We start from the raw sequence: 20856 nt of genomic DNA, 5'->3' as shown, positions 1-20856 counted from the left end.
CAAAACAGATAAGTCCCTTCTCTCATGAACTTACATTCTATTGGTGAAGGTAGACAGTAAACAAATAAAATAGACAGTGAATAAATAAAAGGATAAATAAGTAAATATATGAGATGTTGGGAGTGATCATTAGTTTCTTACAACATGGTGGACTCTGTATCTTGATTAATTTTTTTTAAAAGTATTTTTTAAAATTGATTTTTTTAGAGAGAGGATAGTCAGAACAAAAGTATAGTCAGGACAAAAATGTAGTGAATATGGAACTGTTCCATATATTGGTTTTGGTGATAGTTACATGACCAGATATATTTGTGAAAACTTGTAGTGCATGAAAAAGAGTGAGTTTTATTGTATATAATTTATACCTCATTAGATCTGACTATAAAACAAAGAAAACAGGAAAACCTAAATGAAGGCAGAAATTGAGATAAGTTTAAGCACTTATTATAAGCTTGCTGATATAATTAGGGAATAAGAAAATATAGAGAATGGCCAAAAAATGTAAAGAAAAACCAGGTAGAATACCTAGATATTAAAGATATATTAACCAAAATTTAAAATTTTATGATAGGTTTAATAGTTGATGAATTCTCTTTAGTTGATCTGAAGAAATTATCTAGAAAGCATCACAGAGAGACAAAATGATAAAAATAGATAAGAGCCAGGGTGTACAGAGAGAAGGTCTAACATATTTCTAGTTGGAGTTTCAGAAAGAGAAGATAAAACAAATGGGACAGAGGAGTATTTGAGGATATAATTGCTGAGAATTGGCCAGGACAGATGAAAAATAGAAACCTATTAGTCAAGCCTAAGGAATACCAAGTAGGTTTAAATAAAAAGGATTTATTCTTAAAGGTCTTACAATGAAACTTCAGAACACCAAAGACAGAGAAAATAGAAAGCCTGAAAAACATTATCAGCTGACTTGATTAATTGATGTCTGAATACTTTACCCAAAACAGCAGACTACACATGGTTTTCAATTAGAATTGGAATGTTCACCAAGATAGATGATATTCTGAGCCATTAAATACATCTCAACAAATATAAAAGACTTGAAATCATACAGAGTATGTCTTCTGACCACAAGATCATTATCTATATTCAAAAATATAAATAATTATAAACAATATGCTATTGTAGACCATTTGTAAAGAGTTTGACATTTATTGTTAATCAGATGAAAAGTCATTGGAAGGTTTTTAGCAGAAGATATGTGATCTCATTACTATTTGAAAGTATTTTAGCAGGTATCTGGAGAATAGACTAAGGATCAAGCCTGAAAGCTAGGGAGACTAGGTAGGAGAATGATGTAATATCCCAAGTGAGAGATGATGGTGGCTTGAATTAAATGCTGAGGGGGTGGGCAGTTCTGAAGTCATATTTACTTTTTAACTTGTTTATTGTCTGTCTTATTTTTAATGCAAGTTTCATGAGGGTAAGGACTTTTTGGTATTTACCAGTGTATCCCCTGGTGCTTTAAAAATGTATGCAGCATATAGTAGGCTCTCAATAAATATTTGTTAATAAATGTAGTGACTTTTTTGTTCTGGTATGTATTGGTTTAAATTGATTTTTATTTTTCATTTAAAGCATGAAACAGTTGATGGCTATAGAAGATATTTCACTCAAATTGTAGGGTATGTATCTAATATGGAAATAAATATTATTTTTATATTATGTTAAATGTCAGAACTAATAATTTTGTATTTGGTTTTGAATTTTTGTAACACGTTATATCGGTAATTACTGTTTTTAGGTTCTTTGTGGTTGAAGATCATATTTTGCATGTGACCCAAGGATTAGTAACCAGGGCATACACTGATGAACTTTGGAACATGGCCCTCTCAAAGATAATTGCTGTCCTTAGAGCTCATTCAGTAAGTCAGACAGTTTATATTACTAAATTTTTAATTTACTTTCAGAACTTCTGAGACAGATATTGTCAGGAGAAAACTGTTCTTCCATAATTCTGCATATATTTAGTAATTGCTCAGATTTGGAAATAGTACTGTCAGGCTTTCATTTGCTAATATTGGGCTGTGATTTTGCAACTGACTGGGGCTTCCTAAGACATTTTTAGTCCAGTATTATAGAAAACGAAGAATGAAGCTGATCCATTAATCTCAACTGACCTCTTCATTACATCACTGAAAAACACCATGAATGAAGGGTTTTTAATTATCATTCCAAATCTTTGCTTCCAAAATAAAGTCCAACATTAAAACTAAAAAAAAACACCAAAACACAATAGAACTTGTTCTTCAATGTTCATAATTTGTTTGCAGTAATGCAATTACAAATTTTTTTAAAAATATGCAATGTCAAATTTTGAACTCATTTGAATAAAGGAATTTTATGTAATAAGATATTTTTAATGAATAAAAGTAAAATGATGATGTATTTTTATAATATGCTTCTTGTAGAAATAATATGTTAGTATTATAAAGACTACTGAAATTAATGATTGGCTTTTTCTTAAGACAATTTCAGTAGTTTACCTTCAGTAAAATCTCTTCATACTTAAAATTTTATAACCTTATTTATAATTTTATTATTGAGAATATTGAAAATATTTTAAGAGGATTATTAGCTTAAATGATATTTATATTATAAACACACTGCATTTTTATTTATCAGTAATATAGATTCTTAATACACTATTTTCCAGTGAACTAATTTTCCTAACATACTAATAAAAAACAATATGTTTTATGGTTTATATTCAGACCTGCTCTGAATATGTAAAATTATAGTATGCTTCCTATTAATTCCATGACATTAAATACAAGGTCATAATATGTTGAATGCAATATATCACACTCAAATTTTTATTAAATACTGTTAAGGGGACAGTGAATTTCACTATTCCTTTGAAATTAATTATTTTCTTTTGGTAAATTATTAATAAAATACTTAAATTGTCATTCTTATGTTAGAAAAAAGTAATATATTTGTGTCTCTTATAAGGCAAATATTTGAGAACTAAAAATATGAGTTATATATTTATATACACATATAAATATATATAGTTATATATATTTACATATACATATAAATATATATATGTAAAACCATTTTTTTATTTTAAAATAACTAGTAGAAATATGAGTGTCATTGCTTTAACCAAAGTTTACTATGTGCACATTTTAGGAAAATTTTTAATATAATACAGATATTTAGATACATTATTTTAATGATCTTTCCCTAAGAAATTTTACTAATTAGAGAAAGCCAGCTGTGGATCTAACTAATAAACAAGATTCAAAATTTATTGTAAGTCTGGCAGAATAAAGGGAAAAAAATCAGGTTTTAATTCATAGTTTTTAACCTAATGACTCTGGGTTTTTTCATTTGTTTGTTTCCACTCCTACATCTACGCTACCTCCCACCCCCGCCACAGTCTTATTGCACTGATCCTGATCTTGTTCTGGAGCTGAAGAATCTCATTGTAATATTTGCAGATACTTTGCAGGTGGGTGATACTCTAACATTCAATTAATGGCTATTTTAAGCAATTAAAGATTTACAAAATAATAGGCCATGCTCATTTAATTTATTGTGGATTAATGGTAGCAAAATAGTAGTAACCAAATGTTTACTTATATATTAGTATTTACCTAGGACTTTTCATACCGCTTCCTTCCTTATTATTAATCTTGGACAGAGCTCATGGAATATTACCATCTTTTTAAATATTGGTCAGTTAGAATAGAAAAACTATTCTTGTAGTTAAAAAAATACATGGTGCAGCCCTGGCCAGTGTGTCTCAGTTGGTTGGGCGCCATCCCATGCACCCAAAGTTTACCTGTTCGATTCCCAGTCAGGGCACATGCCTGGGTTGCAGGCTTGATTCCCCAGTAGGGGGCATACTGGAGGCAGCCCATCAATGTTTTGCTCTCACAGTGATGTTTCTCTCTCCTTCTCTCCCTCCCTCTCCCTACCTCTCTCTCTCAAAATCACTCTTAAAAATCTTTAAAAAATAAAACAACCTAGCAACTTTATTTCTAAACAAACAAACAAAAAAACATGGTGCAGTAGAAAGAACTCTCTATTAGAAATTAGGAGATACAAGTTCTGCCTTAGGACAGTGATCATGGGCCCTGGAAGTCACACAAACACTGAGTTAATTTTCTGCTTCTGATGTTGAATAATTGTATATCTACAAGTTTTCTAAACTTTATATCCTCATTTGTGAAAATAGATTTATTACTAGTTTTCAGAATTGTTTTGAGTTTTAAATGTGATAATTATGAAAACGCATAGTTTGACAGTTGTATTCACTCATTTCCATCCTAATTTCAGATGTGCTATGACTGTGAGCAAATCACTTTACTTCTTTAAGTCTTTTTTTAAAACTAAGATTAAAACTGAACTATCTGAAAAATCAGTGTCTTTGTGATTTTTCAGTATCAAAGTTTTAAGCTCATCCCTCCTCCTTTGTCACTGATCATAAAGAATTGATTGCATGTTGTTTTCAGGCTTAACCTTATGTGATTTTTTTAATGGTTGAAATAATGTTTTATGAAATATAGATTAGCATTTTCCAAAGTGTGATAATAGATGTTTACCTAGATAAGATTTCTCTGGTCAAAAATGTTTGGGAAATGCTAAGTAAAATAAAACAGACTTTTACATTAAAAGCTTTTCTCAGCAAATTTATACCATGCATTTCCAAAAGGAAGGTGATTAGGCAGCATTTTCCCAATATATTTGACCATTGAATCTTTTTTCCCCTTATAACATCTATTAGGTTTAGAGCTTTATAAAATACTAGAGGCCCTGTGCATGAATTCATGCACTGGTGGGGTCTGGCCGGCCTGCGCCAATCGGGTTGGGGTGGGGCTGATTGGGAGCAAGGCTGGCCGGGGGGAGGAGCTGCAGGTGGTTGGCTGCCCGGCCCTGCCCCCTGGTCGAACTCCTGGTTGAACTCCCGGTCCAGGGGACAATTTGCATATTAGGCTTTTACTATCCTTACTAATAAAAGCGTTAGTGGTCGTCACACAGTGATGCCCTCACGCCGCCACAAGATGGCTGCGTGTGGGTGGGGCTGAGCTTGATGCTGCATGCGAGGCATGGAGGCGGGTCCCCCGGCTCCACATGGCGAGGCCTGCCTGGGGGTCCAGCAAGGCCTGCCTGGGGGTCCCCTGGCTCCGCATAGTGAGGCCTGCCTGGGGGTTCTGGGGGTCCTGCCTCCCGGCTCCACACGGCACAGAGGTGGGACTCCTGGCTCTGGCCTACCTTTTTGGCGCAATCCATCGAGGAGCCCCGAAGGGGTGGGCAGGGTCTACTTCTTTGGGGCGTTCAATCATGGGGCTCCCACACTGTGACAGGGCATAGGCCAGGCTGGGGGACCCCCCCCCCACCCGAGTGCACAAATTTTGTGCACCGGGCCTCTAGTATAGGATAATTTGGGTAATGCTAATTTAAACTGTTAGCTTTATCACAAGAGTCCTTCCATTCTAGAATAATAATTGTCTCATTTATTCTTAAACCTAAGAAGAAGATTCTACAGGCTCCTTTAATAAATTATTTTATTTGCCTTATATCTTTATTATTTATATGGCTTGTAAGTAATAAAGGCCAAAATAATGTGGGGGCTTTTGTTTTCATAAATTTTGTGGCAAATGTATCTGTAATGCTGATCTTTCTGGGAGGAAAAACAAAAAACTTTTGCTAAGTTTTATTGGAGACTGCCTTAATTTTTTTAGGCCTATCTCTAAGTAACTTCAGGGAGTTTTGCTATCCTAATGCTTAAAGCTCTGCAATTCAAAGTCTAGTCAGGGGATCACACCCTGCAAACCATTACTAGACTGCAAATTGTTATGGATCCATAATAAAAAGGAACTTTTAGTCTGAATATAAATACAACCACATCACCAAGTACAAAATTCAGCATTTTTTGTAGCAGGACTTTCTTGATGTAGGTAGTAGCAGCATTGATTTATATTTTTTCCAGTTTTATTGAGAAATTATTTACATACATCACTATATAATTTTAAGGAATAGAGCCATGATAATAGGATTTACATATATGTTGTGAAATGATTACAACAGTTGGTCCAGCTAACATCATCTTCTCATGTAGAAACAATAAAAAGGAAAGTAAAAAGAAAAAATGAAAATACTTTCTTTTTGCGATGAGAACTCCTAGGATTTACTCTCTTATCTGTAAATCATATAGCACTGTTAGTTTTAGTCATCATGTTGTACTTATAACTGGAAGTTTGTAACTTTTGACTACATTCCTCCAATTTCTCCTCATCCTACCCTCCATTTTGGGTAACCACAAGTCTGATCTTTTTCTATGAGTTTTATTTTGTGGTGTGTGGTTTTTTAGATTCACATATAAGTTAGGTCATACAGTATTTGTCTTTGTCTATCTTATTTCACTTAGCGTAATACTTTCAGGTCTATCCATCTTGTTGCAAATGGTAGGATTTCCTCATTATTTTATGTGTCATTAATATTCCAAAGTATATATGTATACCACAACTTCATTATCCATTCATCCATCGATGGACATTTAGGTTGTTTCCATTTTTTGGCTATTGTAAATGCTGCTGTTATGAACATAGGGGTGCAGATATCTTTTCAAGTGAGTGTTTTCATTTCCAGGCAGTGGAATTGCTGGATCATATGGTAGTTCTATTTTTAGTTTTTTTGAGGAACCTCCATGATGTTTTCCATAGTGGCTGTACCAAATTACAATCCCATCAACAGTGTACAAGGGTTCCCTTTTCTTCACATCCACTCCAGCATTTATTATATCTTGTGTTTTTTATAATGGTTATTCTAACAGACATGAGGTGATAGCTCATTGCATTCCCCTATTGATTTATGTGCTGGTGCAAGCTCCTTATCTCTTTGTAAACCATAACAAACTGATCTTAGACTGGCACTTTGAGTACAGCTGAATCTAGAGAGTATTTGATGTGGTTCCAAGGAACTCTTCAGAGAATCAAAGAAGAGTAATTGATAACATTCAAGTAATAGAGGCACTAAAAAGTCACAGTGCTGGGTGTATAAACCCTCGTAAGTATACCTTTCTAATCTTACAGCTTTGAAATAAGATTGAGGAAGACATACCAGTCCTTACTTATTCAGAAATCCTGCAGTATTTTAATTTCATTGAAAATTGACAAGCTGAGCATTAGGTGGGTCTTTTACTGAATTAGTAAACACTGGCTTTTCAAGTTATACCCATTAGTTGAAGAATTGGGGAGGGTCTTTTCATAAAAACTGATTAAAGAATATTGCATATTATTTGGTTTATTATGCAATTTTTAAATGTCATTTTTAATGTCATTATTTTATCACTTAAAGCTGACTAAACAATAAAGTAAAAATGTAATATCAGCATATTAATAGTTCTGCCTATTAAGCAGCTCAAAAGTAAACATATACTGATTTATTCACTAACATTTTGAGCACTCACTAAATGCTGGCAGCTAGATGGTGCATATAATGATAGAGACATAAAAATTAGTAAGATAGCCCTAACCAGTTTGGCTCAGTGGATAGAGCATCGGCCTGCAGACTGAAAGGTCCCAGGTTTGATTCTGGTCAAGGGCATGTACCTTGGTTGCGGGCACATCCCCAGTAGGAGGTGTGCAGGAGGCAGCTGATCGATGTCTCTCTCTCATCGATGTTTCTAACTCTCTATCCCTCTCCCTTCCTCTCTGTAAAAAATCAATAAAATATATTAAAAAAAATAGTAAGATAGTATGGACTTAAAAATTCCTGGATTCAAGAAATTTAGTTGTAAAAAAGGATGTATAATTAATATACTATTATAGCAATATACTACAGAACTTTGGACTCACAGAAGATGGAATAACTAACTTTGATTTCATGAATTGGGAAAGGCTATATACAGAATGTTGATATGTGGGCTGGATTTTGAAGGATGAGTTCAACAAGTAGATTTGAAGGAAGGAACATTAGTTGTAGAGAAAATAGCACGTGTAAGCTATAAATAGAGGTATGATATGGTAAGCATGAGGTGGGTTGAACAGCTTGATGGTGTCAGAAACTATATATAGCATATGGGTATGAGCAAAGAAGGGCAAAATTGTGGTCCTGAAACTGATAAAGTAGTTTGACCCAGACTGTGGCACATCTTGTGGGATTTCAGTAAGCCTTCTATAGTTTTTAACCAGGGGAATGGCATGATCAGATTTACACTTTTAAATGATAACTTTGAGATTTGGGGCAATAGATTGAGTTGAGACACATGGTTGGAATTTAAGCTTAGGAAGCTCTTACAATGGTCTCCAGTGGTCAGCAAACTCATTAGTCAACAGAGCCAAATATCAACAGTACAACAATTGAAATTTCTTTTGAGAGCCAAATTTTTTAAACTTCTTCTAACGCCACTTCTTCAAAATAGACTCACCGAGGCCGTGGTATTTTGTGGAAGAGCCACACTCAAGGGGCCAAAGAGCTGCATGTGGCTCGCGAGCCGCAGTTTGCCGACCACGGGTCTAAGCAAGAGATGTTAAAAAAATGAAATAAAGCAGTGGCACTGGGAATATTTCTGGATGAAAGAAAGGTAGTAAATGATGGAGAAGAATGATAGATTTGAAAGAGATTCATAAAGGAGGTGAAATCAAAAGAATTTGGTGACTGATGAAATGTTTCAAGTTTTTTTTCCTGATAAACTGGACTGATGATAGAATTATTAACAGAGGTAGGAAATAAGAAAAACACTAGGTTTAGTTGGAATGGGAGGAGATACGTTAACTTTAATGTACTTTCTGGCAGACTGACTGGAGATGTCTAATAGGTGTTAGAATTAAATAATTAGAATTTACAGAGCTATTGCTAGAGATACAGATTTAGAATAATAAACTAGTTTTTGAAGTCAGTAGACTTGAGATTGCCCTAGAAAGTTAGAAGAAAAGATTGAGGGATGGAGATAGGAGAAAAAAAGGAAACTGGTCACATTATTTATAGCTAAGAAAACAAGGAGAGAGAGTATTACAGAATTCAAAGCAGCGTTTCAAGAAAAAGAGGTAAGGTAGAGTGAAATAATTTAATTTTATATTTGGGAGGTAATCTGTGTTATTGTTGAGAGCAGTTTTAATACAGAAATGGGAATGGGAATTAGATTATTGTAGGGTTTGGCTATGAAAGGAGTAACAGTGAGGCAGCTGGCTGGGCACAGAAAATTGAGGGAGGGCTTTTTTTCTTTTGTTCTTGATTTAAAGATGAGAGGTGATTTACATATTTATTTCGCCAAGAGAAAGGAGCACTGCTGGCTTGTGGAAGTTAAAGACATAACAGAGTGTATAGATAATCCGTAGTTCTAACAGCATGAGATAGGATCAAGAACTAAGATGAAGAGGTAAACCTTGACAGTTCTGTGAGATGAGTGAAAATGTTTGATCCTGATATAGGTAAGATTTCAATGAATTTGAAGTTGGAAAGAAATCGTTTTGGAGAGTGTATGTTTGAGGAAAAGATGTAAAATTTCCCTATGCAACAAAGTCACTCTAACATTGAAGGTGCAAAAGGAAGCTAGCGTGTTTTAGACAGCATATATTCCCTTTTCTTGTATCCTATTTAGGGACCACTTCTCAAGACACAGTTATTTAGATAATCTTGAACTTTTTCACCAGTCTGACTTTTGATACTTTTTAAGGCTAACCAAGAAATCCAAAGTAAAGAGAGAGAGAGAAGAAATGGCAAAATTATTCCAGCTTCATAAAGTCTGTCTAGACCAGGGGTGGGCAAACTTTTTGACTCGAGGGCCACAATGGGTTCTTAAACTGGACCGGAGGGCCGGAACAAAAGCATGGATGGAGTGTTTGTGTGAACTAATATAAATTCAAAGTAAAGGAGCGGAGGGGAGAGCAAGAGAACCGGATAGAACAGCCGGATCCGGCCCGTGGGCCGTAGTTTGCCCACGGCTGGTCTAGACTCTTTCTTACTTAAGAAAGTCAAAAGAATATCTTTTTTTTTTTTTCATACTGTTGGAATGGCATATAATATGATATAGTAAATGGTTACTTTCAAACAATTCTCCAGTATTTCCAACATTTTAAAAATGAATAGTTTCATTTAAAAGTGAACATTTTAAAAATGAATGTTTAACTGTATTTTATGTGTGTGTTTTAGGGTTATGGTTTTCCAGTGAACCGACTTTTTGACCTTTTATTTGAAATAAGAGATCAATACAATGAAACACTGCTTAAGAAATGGGCTACAGTTTTCAGGTTAGTCTGAGCCACGGTGCCTTAATGTGGTGAAAAAGTTTGTCAAATGCTAAAGTAATTGATTTTGTGTTTAGCAATAAAAATGCTTATAATAATTTTTTATTGTAGTAAAATATACATAACATAAAATTTACCATTTTAACCTTTTAGAAATGTACAGTTTAGTGGCACAAAGTACATTTACATTGTAACCATCACCACTATCTTTCTCCAGAACTTTCTCATCTTCCCAAACTTAAACTCTATACCAATTAAACAAGAACTCCCATTCCCTTCTTTTAGCCCCTGGTGATCACCATTCTAATTTGTCTCTATGAATTTGACTACTCTCAGTACTTCATAAATGTGATATCATACATATTTAAATACATATTTGTACTCTTTTGCGTCTGGATTATTTCACTCGGAATAATGTCTTTAAGGTTCATCTATGTTGCAGTATCTTTTAAAATTTCATTTTTTTAAAAGGCTGAATAATATTCTATTGTATGTATATACCACATTTTATTTATAATTGATCCATCTCTGGATATTTCAATTGTTTCCACCTTTTGGCTCTTGTGGATAATGATGCTATGAACATTGGTGTACAAATATCTGTTTGAATCCCAGTTTTCACTTCTTTTGGGTATATACCCAGAAATGGAATTGCTGAATTATATATAAATATATGTTTAATATTTTGAGGAATTGTCATATTATTTTTTATAGTAGCTGAAACACTTATAATTAATTTTTAAATGTACTACTTTTAGTTTTAATCTCTATAGTTTATTTTTCCAGTAAATGATTAGGTAAAAGGCTGTAGGTATTCAAAGGTATTTAGTATTAGAAATTTATGCTTTTAAATTTTGTTTGGGAGAAAAGTGCCATTTTTACAAACAACGTAATTAGATTAAAATCTTAAAGCATCTAATAAGGAAAATTATTTTTGCTTAACCACTTGCCTATAGGGTATAGACAAATTATTTTAATATCTATATAATTTTCTATTGCCATGAAAAAAAGAAATCTCCCTTCTTTTTAAATTCTAAAAACTTCCCTTCCTTCCACCTTTTCTCCCTCTCTCCTTTCTTCCTTTTCTTTCTTCTTTCATTTGGAAAAAAAGTCAATCATGAGATCTTAGATCTATGTCATCCATAATATGATAGAAGTTATGTGTCAATAATATTTGATGAAATTAAACTACAAATTTGTTAAGCTATTTACCCCAGCTTGGCATTTACCCCATCAATTTTCTAAAACTAGACGGTAGACCTTATGAATACTATGATAGAAGTCTTTCCTTCTATAATATCTAAGTGAACAAGGTGATGCACTTCTATTAACACTCACTAAAAAATCCTCATTTAAGCTTTTAGTAATAACATTTCTTAGGAGCGATATTGGAACAATGTTGTCCCAAATGGATATGACAGGCTTGATGAATCATGTATAAGTATCAACAATTTTTTATATTTAGTATTTTAGAAATAGAGGTCATGCAGGAGGCAGCCGATTGATTATTCTCTCTCATCATTGATGTTTCTCTCTCTCTCCTCTTCTCCTTTCCTCTCTCTGAAATCAATTTTAAAAATGCTTTGCTAATAGTTGTGAATTAAAAAAAATATTGTCCTTCAGCACTCTAATGATAGTTCAATTCCCTCTTCTTTCTTAACAGGGACATTTTTGAAGAAGATAATTATAGCCCCATTCCTATTACAAATGAAGAAGAATATAAAATAGTCATCAGTAAATTTCCCTTTCAAGATCCAGACCTTGAAAAGGTACAAGCTAGTTTTTAATTCAAGAATTTTCTTGAAAATAAACTTAGGGTATTTATTGCTACATAATATTAATCTGACACTAAGTGAGGATGTCTTTTTTTGAGGCATTTTTTTGTTGTGTTATTTAAGAAAATTATGTTTTGTTAAAGATTATGTTACTACTATGACTGTTACTGTTTTGGTGAAGTTAAGAAGGGACTTTCCTGGGGATACTAGCAACAGTTGTCCCAAATGTTAGGTGGTTTCTCTGGGCAGGTGCTGCTAATGTTGGGTGGATTCTAAATTAGATATACTAAATGTTGAGTAAATTATAGGAATAAGTATATTCCAGGGAAAAAGAGGAGTATTTCTTTGAAATGTCTATCACTGTTGAAGATCTTTTGCGGCTATTTTTCTAGAAATGTACTTTTACAAAAAATTTATCTTGGTTTAGTAAGAGTGAAGGCAGTAGCCACATGTCGATTTCTTTCCTTAAGTAGGAATATGTATTTTTGAAATCAAATGTGTGAATAAAAGACATGATACAGAAAGGAAATACACCAGCATGTAGAGCAGTGGTTCTCAACCTTTCTAATGCCGCGACCCTTTAATACAGTTCCTCATGTTGTGGTGATCCCCAACCATAAAATTATTTTCGTTGCTACTTCATAACTGTAATTTCGCTACTGTTATGAATCGTAATGTAAATATCTGTGTTTTCCGATGGTCTTAGGCGACCCTGCTAGTGGTTCTCAACCTGTGGGTCGTGACCGCTGCTGTAGAGCCTAAGACCATCGGAAAACACAGATATTTACATTACGATTCATAACAGTAGCGAAATTACAGTTATGAAGTAGCAACGAAAATAATTTTATGGTTGGTGGTCACCACAACATGAGGAACTGTATTAAAGGGTCGCGGCATTAGAACGGTTGAGAACCACTGATGTAGAGTATTCTGGGACTACTGTACATATTATTGCACATGGGTGTGTACACACATGAACACACATACTTGTACCTATCTAGTATTTCTAGGTAGAATCAGAACCCATGAGAAAAGGGTATCATATTTTCTATAATTGTCACCTTTTTATTCCCTTTATTCTTGTTCTTTTCTCCTTACCATTCTTTATTATTTTCCAGCTCTTTATAATTCAGTCATTTTCTACGTTCTTATCCCTTTACAATGAACAGAAGTGAATTCTGAGTAAAATGTGCGAATGGTGATTGTAAATTTTATGTCATATTTTTATATATATAAACTAAGCATTTTATGTGTAATAGTCACTAAATATAGGACCAAGTAATTAAATGCATAGCTTTTAAATTACAGCTAACACTGCCATTGCATAAGCCTAATAGCTAGATTCTAATGCACACAAAAGACCAGAATAATTATTCTCAGTTGATATTTTTTTAGATTTTATTTTTATTTTATTATTATTATTTTTAAACATTTTTATTGATTTCAGAGAGGAAAGGAGAGGGAGAGAGAGATAGAAACCTCAGTGATGAGAGAGAATCACTGGTCGGCTGCTTCCTGCACCCCACACTGGGTATCGAACCCACAACCTGGGCATGTGCCCTGACCAGAATCAAACCATGACCTCTTGGTTCATAGCTCAACAATCATGCCAGCCAGGCTCAATCGATATTTTTAAAGTCCCAATCAAAGTTGTTTCTTTACAATGTTATCCCTTTACAATGAACAAAATATTCTCCATCTCATGGCTTGGTTTTGTTTAGTTTTGGTTATTGGTAATAAAGTTTATTCAGGCTGTAGTATCTCCATGGTCTGGGTTCATATACCAACTCTGCCTGTGGCTTATTATGGGCAAGTGACTTAGCCTATTTGTGGCTCATCTGTGAAGTGAGGAGGTTAAACTAAATAATCTCTAATATTCCTTCTAATTACACTAAAGTATTATAAATAGGTTTATAGTTAAAAGGATGTCTGACTTAGCTTGTAGGGTGCTTCCAAAATATATAGTAGGATTAAATTTGTTAGGAATTGTATTTATTGGTCCATATATTATCATTAAAAAAAGTTGTACTGTTAAGGTAAAGGCAATGTGGAAAATTTAAATTTGACAGCTTATAAAGAAATCCCATAAATTATTTAGTAATAATCTCTTGGTTGTGTGTGTATATATATTTAATTCTTTTCCTAATTTAAGTAATTTTAATTAAAACTATTAAGAAAAATGTGAATTCTCTCAAATGACTTGAGTTATTTTCATTGTAAATTATGAGTGAGAAAAGAGTAAGACTGAACGTATGTGCAAAAATCAGTCTTTTGATAATTTGATTAGAACCCTTTGGCTAAAATAAGGACATATTTATATTCTGTCTTTAATGTCATTAAAATAAATTCTTAAAGCTGAAATATCTTCCAAATAGATCTCTCTGGCTAATGCATGGAGAATGGATTAGAGAAGGCCTTAGACTGGTGGCAGGGAGGTCAGCTAAGGGTTTATTGCAGGGGATATTGATAAGAAATCGGTGACTTGAGTGAGAGTTATGGCCATGGAATTTAGAGATATTTAGGGGGTAGAAACAATAGGAGTTGGTGATTGTTTGCATATGAGAGATGTTGAAGATAGAGGGGTCAAGTATGATAACCAAGTTTCTGCCTTGGATGTTGGTAACATTGACTCAAGATAGGAAACACAAGAGGAGCAGATTTAGAAGGAGTGGATGATAATTACATTTTTGCATCTATGAGTATGTCTCAAATAACATTAAACACAGCTGTTAAATTTTAAGTGTTGCAGCCAAATTAAGTGTCCAAGTGGTGGTTCGACATATGGATTTGGAGTTCAGGAGAAAGATTTGGCCTGAATTTATAGGTTTGGGAGATATTGGCACTTGCATAATGATTGAAGTCATGAGAGTAGACAAGATCATCTAAGGACGTATGTATGGAAAAAGGAGCAGATGTAGGATAGACCCTAAGGCATAGCAATAATTAAGGGATGGCTAGAGGAAGAGATATAGAAAAGATAGAGAAGAGGAAGTGGATACCAAGGAAATGGATACTAAGGAAGGAGAGATCATTTAAGAAGCTGGAGGGAGCCAACTGTGTCAGATACTTCAGATAAATCAAGTAACATGAGAGCTGGAAAAGTCCATTGGATTTAACATTCACAAGGTCATTAGTGACCATGGTGAGGGTACTTTCACTGATATAACTAGGTTGCAATGAACATAGAGACAGAAGTGTAGATTAGACTTCTTGAAGATAGATAAGTGGCTTTTGTTAAAAATCTTGGAGAGGGTTTACCTTTTGGAAACTAAGAATTTGCTAATGGATGTTGGCTGATAAAGCAGTTTAGCCAAGAAGCACATTGTAAACCATTGGCTGCATACCAGTGTTTGATGGAATAATAGTTAGAAAGCTGTTGTAAGGTATTCTAGGAGTTAGGGAATGAAATGGATTTCTTCTTGAATTGGTGTGTGAAGGGAATCTTAGAATTGTTGGATGACTCTGAGCCAGGAAGCTGGCCCATAACTTTCAAGACCAACTTGACTATTTGTACTTTATTATGGATGTAGAGAAGCAGACAGTTGACAGCTAGGCCTCTTCTGCAGGATATTTATCAGAACAGAGAGGGACTGATAGAAGTCTGATAATATGATTTGAGAAACAGGTAAATTGCTACATTATTTTCTTCAGAAATATTTTGGTTTTCTTTAAAATATCAAAAGTAATGTAAAAATATAACAGTAGACTTTAAGATGCAGTTATTTACTGTTAATTCAAATGTGCAGTCCATTTAATTTTTACATTTTTAGGTGATTAAAATGCCTTTTTCTAAAATTTTAAAAACAACATTAATTTTTTCTTTCTACAGCAATCTTTCCCAAAGAAATTCCCCATGTCTCAGTCAGTGCCTCATATTTACATTCAAGTTAAAGAATTTATTTATGCCAGCCTTAAATTTTCAGAGTCACTGCACCGGAGGTAAGTTTATTAGTAAGAAATGTATCTTTATCATAGCTACTTATGTGAAACATTAACACTTGATTTCCAGGCCATGACTCTTTAGTGGATTATTATCTCATTGACACATGGGATTAAGTTGTTATAAATCTGATATATCAGTGGAAATTTCTGACATAAAAGGAACGCACATATGATATATTTCTAACGTGAATACTCTCTGGAGGAGAGCATGGTGATGCTGGCTTTCATAATGTCTCCCTCTCTGAAATCCATTCTTTTGAATTTGTATACTGAATAGCAGGAAATACCCTTCAGTGTTAAATGCTTTTGAATTTTAAGTCGGAAAAAGCCATAAAGGCAGTTCAGATATGAATTATTTATTTTTCAAGTTGAAACAGTGAGAATAATGACAGTTTTAAAATTATAATTTGTTGTTCCTGTGTCTCTTATTGTAATTATTATTGTTTTGGATTTAAACAACGTATAAATAAATGGGAAAAAGAAATGTGTATTCTGCCAGGGTAAAAGGGTATCTGGTCTTAGGTCTTACACTGCTTTTTCCTGTAAGTAGGGATTCTTTAAAGGATTTTTTTTTCTTTTTTTTTTTAAATATATATATATATATATATATATATATATATATATATATTTATTTTATTTCAGAGAGGAAGGGAGAGGGAGAGAGAGATTGAAACATCATTGATGAGAGAGAATCATTGATCGGCTGCCTCCTGCACGCCCCCTACTGGGCATCGAGACCGCAACCCAGGCATGTGCCCTTGACCGGAATCGAACTTGGGATTATTTAGTCTGCAGGCCGACACTCTATCCACTGAGCAAAACTGGCTAGGGCTTTAAAAAAGGATTTCTTAATTTTTGTTCTTGAATTATATGAGTTGGAGGGGAAAGAAGAAGAAAGGAAGACAAATGCCTAATTCATAGCATATGTTGTTCTTTGTGTTTCTTACAAGCCAGTGATTCTCAAAGCGGGATCCCCAGACCCCGCTAGTGTCACATGGGAAACTGTTAGAAATGCAGCCTCAGACATACTGAATTAGAGACCCTGAGGGTGGGGCCCTTGGTTGTGCCACGTTCTCTGGGTGATTCTGATGCACTTGAAGGTTGAAGAACCACTGCCTTAAGCTTCATCACATACCTAGCCACTTATTCCAAAGTCTCTAAAGATGTGTTTTAAAGACATTAGTTTTTATTTTCAGTCATAAAACTCACTAGAGGTAATATATTCTCTATACAGCACAACATGCAGAATCACACAGTAGAATCTGGCATTTGAAAAATAGTGGACACAAATGAGTCTTAACTGAAAAGGAATAACAAGCTATTAACAGTGGTAGTTTTCAATAGTGGAGTTTCAACTGTGAGAGCCACCAGTTGGTTATGCCTATCTTGTTTTTCCTTTAACATTATGAAGTTCTGATCTGAGACAGAGACAGTATAATGCAATGGTTAGGAACATAACCTTCAGAGTCAGACCTTAGTTTAAGTCTTTTTTTTTATTATTATTTTATTTTTTTAATTAAATTCTTTATTGTTTAAAGTATCACATATGTCCCCCTTTTACCCCATTGACCTCTTCCTGGCTGCTCCCACCCACATGTTCTCACCCCCTACTGTCTGTGTCCATTGGTTATGCTTACATGCATGCATACAAGTCCTTTGGTTGATCTCTCTTAGTTTGAGTCTTGATGCTGATACCCACTAGTTGTAGTAGGACCTTGGGCAAGTGACTTAATCTGTTTAAATTGCAGTTTCCTCATCTGTAAAATGAGGGAAATAATTCAGAGGGTGGTTGTAACAATTAAATAAGGTAATATACTGTATGTGTATAAAGCACTCAGTGTAGTGCCTGGTACATGCTAGAAACATTGGACTTAGGAGAGGATGGGATTCTACAATATTAGATATAAAACTGGTGCTTGGGGTGTTTTATTTTATTTTAATTTTTAAAAAATATATTTCTTTATTGATGTCAGAGAGGAAGGGAGAGGGAGAGATAGAAACATCAATGATGAGAGAGAATCACTGATTGGTCTCCTGCACGCCCCCTAGAGGGGATCGAGATGCAACCCGGGCATGTACCTTTGGCCGGAATTGAACCCGGGACCCCTCAGTCCGCAGGCCAACGCTCTATCCACTGAGCCAAACATGCTAGGGCGAGTGTTTTATTTTATAAGCATGGGGGAACTGTTGAAGACTTTTTAACTAAGGAATGACATGATTAGCGTTCTAGTGTAGAAAGTTTACTCTGGCCTCAATGTGGATGATAGATTGGAGGGGATTAAAACAATAGTCAGTCACATGGAAAAAGTGAAGGCAGTGGTTCAAGAAAAGGATCCTGAAATAATTAGGATCACTGATGATGAAGAAGAAGGAACATATTCAAGAAGTTTTAAGAGCTTAAAATTGGAGTACTTGGGAAGAATTAGATGAGGAAATTAAGGGATAGGGAACAACTAGACTTATACACGGGTAGGCTTGAATTTGTTTATATACTCTCAAATAGATTCTGGTTATAGTTAGCCATCTTTGAAAACAGTGATTCATGCATTCATCTGTTATCAACTCCTAACATTCTAAATGGTGAATGTTGTGTACTAATGCTATAACAGAAAGGATTGTCAATTTTTTCCTTCTATCTTTGATGAAAATATTAATCACTTTTGTTAATTCACTATTCAGTTGTCTAGTTAACTCTATAACAATGCCATTCATTCAACAAAGCTTAGAGATGCTTTGTGTTTGTTTTTTTAATTGTCATTAAAGGGTTATGGAAAAATCACTTTCTGTGATTAAAGCTTTCTTACTATGTTTAAACATATTTTGGAGTTAGATTTTTAGAACTAGAAGATACTTCAGAGCTTTTATAGTACAAATGTACTATATATGTACTGTATATGAATAAAAGCAGGCCAGAGAATGAAGTGACTTAATGAATAGACATACAATGAGTAGTTGTAGAGGAAACATCTGGAACTAATATGATCTTTAAGAAATTTTCCATTTTCATAAGAGGTTAAACTGTAAAATATTTTAGGAGTTTACTACATATTAAGATTTCATTATTGTGAAGTATTCTTTAAAAATTAGGAGGAGTACAATTTATAGGCTCAAAGGACAAGAGGTTAAGGGAAAAAATGGTCAATTAGGATAAAAACCTCATGGGGGAAATACTGGTTATTGTCAGGTAAATCTTGCTGGCACAAATAGTACAATAGATACTGATAGGTTTTCTTTCTCTGCTTTTACTTACGGAAGAAAAAGTATGCACTGACTTAGCATTCAAGAAAGTTCAGGGAAATTAAAGGAAAGACATTATCTATCATGATAGATTAACTATTTCTCCCTTTCATTTACAAATATTTTATCTGAGCAGAATGTTATACAGGATTTCTTTAAGTATAATTTGAGTGTGAGGAATTGGCAGCCGCCTTTTTTTATCAGGGTGAGTACATTGCTTGTTTAGGGACACTATTGGCATATTAGAGTTTTCTGAGAGTCTGATGCCAAATCACCGTGACGCTCTTCTGGTGGCACATTCACTTTGATTTTAGATATAAAGAATTAGAGGAAAATACTCAGATCTGCCAGAATTTGGGTTGGCAGAAATTGAAAAGAGTGCTTGCATTAGAATGGAGAACATTATAGTAGAAGTGAGAAGTACCTATGCTTTATCAAATCATGCTCTATCTGCATTTTAAAAATAAACATAAACTAGTATAAATATTTGTGCTTTATAGATTTGTACGAGTAATATTTTAATAAAATAAAAAGTAAAGTAGTGCTAAAATGTTAGCCTATGTTTAAGGCAGTGGTTCTCAAATGGGGTAACTTTGCTCCCTAGGAGGCATCTAGCAATGTGTAGAGGCATTTTGGGTTGTCCCAACTAGGGGGAAGGATGCTGTTTACATCTAGTGAGTAAAGGCCAGGGATGCTGCTAAATATTCTGCAATGCACAGGACTGCCCACAACAAATAATTATCTGGCCTAAAATGTCAATAGTGCTGAACTGTATGTACCCTGTCAGAAAGCTTAATAATATCAAATTTTGTTTTTAGCTCAACAGAAATAGATGATATGCTTAGAAAATCTACAAATCTGCTGCTGACCAGAACTTTGAATAGCTGTTTACTGAACCTTATTAGGAAACCTCACATAGGTTTGACAGAGGTAGGTTTATATCCAAATGTTTCACTACATGGAACATCCTGTAAAACTAGCTTTCTATTTTAAATTTATTAGTGAAGTGGATTTGTTTAAAAATAAAAACGTCAATGTAATTTAAGCAATGTGAAGAAAATGGATTTTTACACAGGGAATAGAAACAGTAGTCTCTCCATATTCACCGTTTCAGTTACCTATGATCAACTGCAGTTCAAAAATATTAAATGGATAATTCCCAAAATAATTCCATAAACAATTCCTAAGTTTTGCACACTGTTTTGAGTAGAGATGCTGGCAATTCAGTTATGCCAAAGAAAAGCCATACAGTGCTTCCTTTAAATGAAAAGGAGAGAGTGCTTGAATTAATGAGGAAAGAAAAACAATTGTACGCTGAGGTTGCTAAGATCTAAGGTAAGAACCAATCTTCTGTCTGTGAAATTGTGAAGAAGGAGAAAGCTGTGCTAGTTTTGCTGTTGCACCTTAAACTGCAAAAGTTGAGGCCACAATGCTTGGTAAGTTAAGACGGACAAGGCATTAAATTTGTGGATGGGAAGCATGAACAGAAAACACATTCCAATTTACAGCAATGTTTGTGCCAGAAAATATTGAACCTATAAGAAGACTTCAGCAAGGGATCCCCTGAAATGAGTGACCACATTCAAATAACTTTTATTACAGTATATTGTTACAATTTTTCTATTTTTATTTTGTTAATCCTCACCTGAGGATATTTTTCCATTGATTTTTAGAGAGAATGGAAG

At 34.1% G+C, this 20856-nt stretch overlaps 1 protein-coding gene across 3 annotated transcripts in view; it reads left to right on the top strand.

Annotated features, from left to right (window-relative positions):
* Window positions 1–20856, top strand: part of EXOC6 (exocyst complex component 6) — a 141075-nt gene that overhangs the window by 52344 nt on the left and 67875 nt on the right. For all 3 annotated transcript variants that reach the window (XR_013959069.1, XM_080642157.1, XM_080642158.1), the window contains exons 10-16: window positions 1594–1640; window positions 1760–1880; window positions 3404–3475; window positions 10123–10220; window positions 11881–11986; window positions 15822–15931; window positions 19990–20101. Coding sequence is in view for 2 of the 3 variants with exons in the window: in XM_080642157.1 (XP_080498283.1) it covers window positions 1594–1640; window positions 1760–1880; window positions 3404–3475; window positions 10123–10220; window positions 11881–11986; window positions 15822–15931; window positions 19990–20101 (666 nt within the window). In the remaining variant the exon portion in view is untranslated. The remainder of the gene's footprint in view (window positions 1–1593; window positions 1641–1759; window positions 1881–3403; window positions 3476–10122; window positions 10221–11880; window positions 11987–15821; window positions 15932–19989; window positions 20102–20856) is intronic.

The sequence above is a fragment of the Plecotus auritus genome (assembly GCF_963455305.1).
Source record: "Plecotus auritus genome assembly, chromosome: 9".
Classification (NCBI taxonomy): domain Eukaryota; kingdom Metazoa; phylum Chordata; class Mammalia; order Chiroptera; family Vespertilionidae; genus Plecotus; species Plecotus auritus.
The sequence above is the reverse complement of the archived record's forward strand: the minus strand, read 5'-3'. Positions and strand labels throughout refer to the sequence as shown.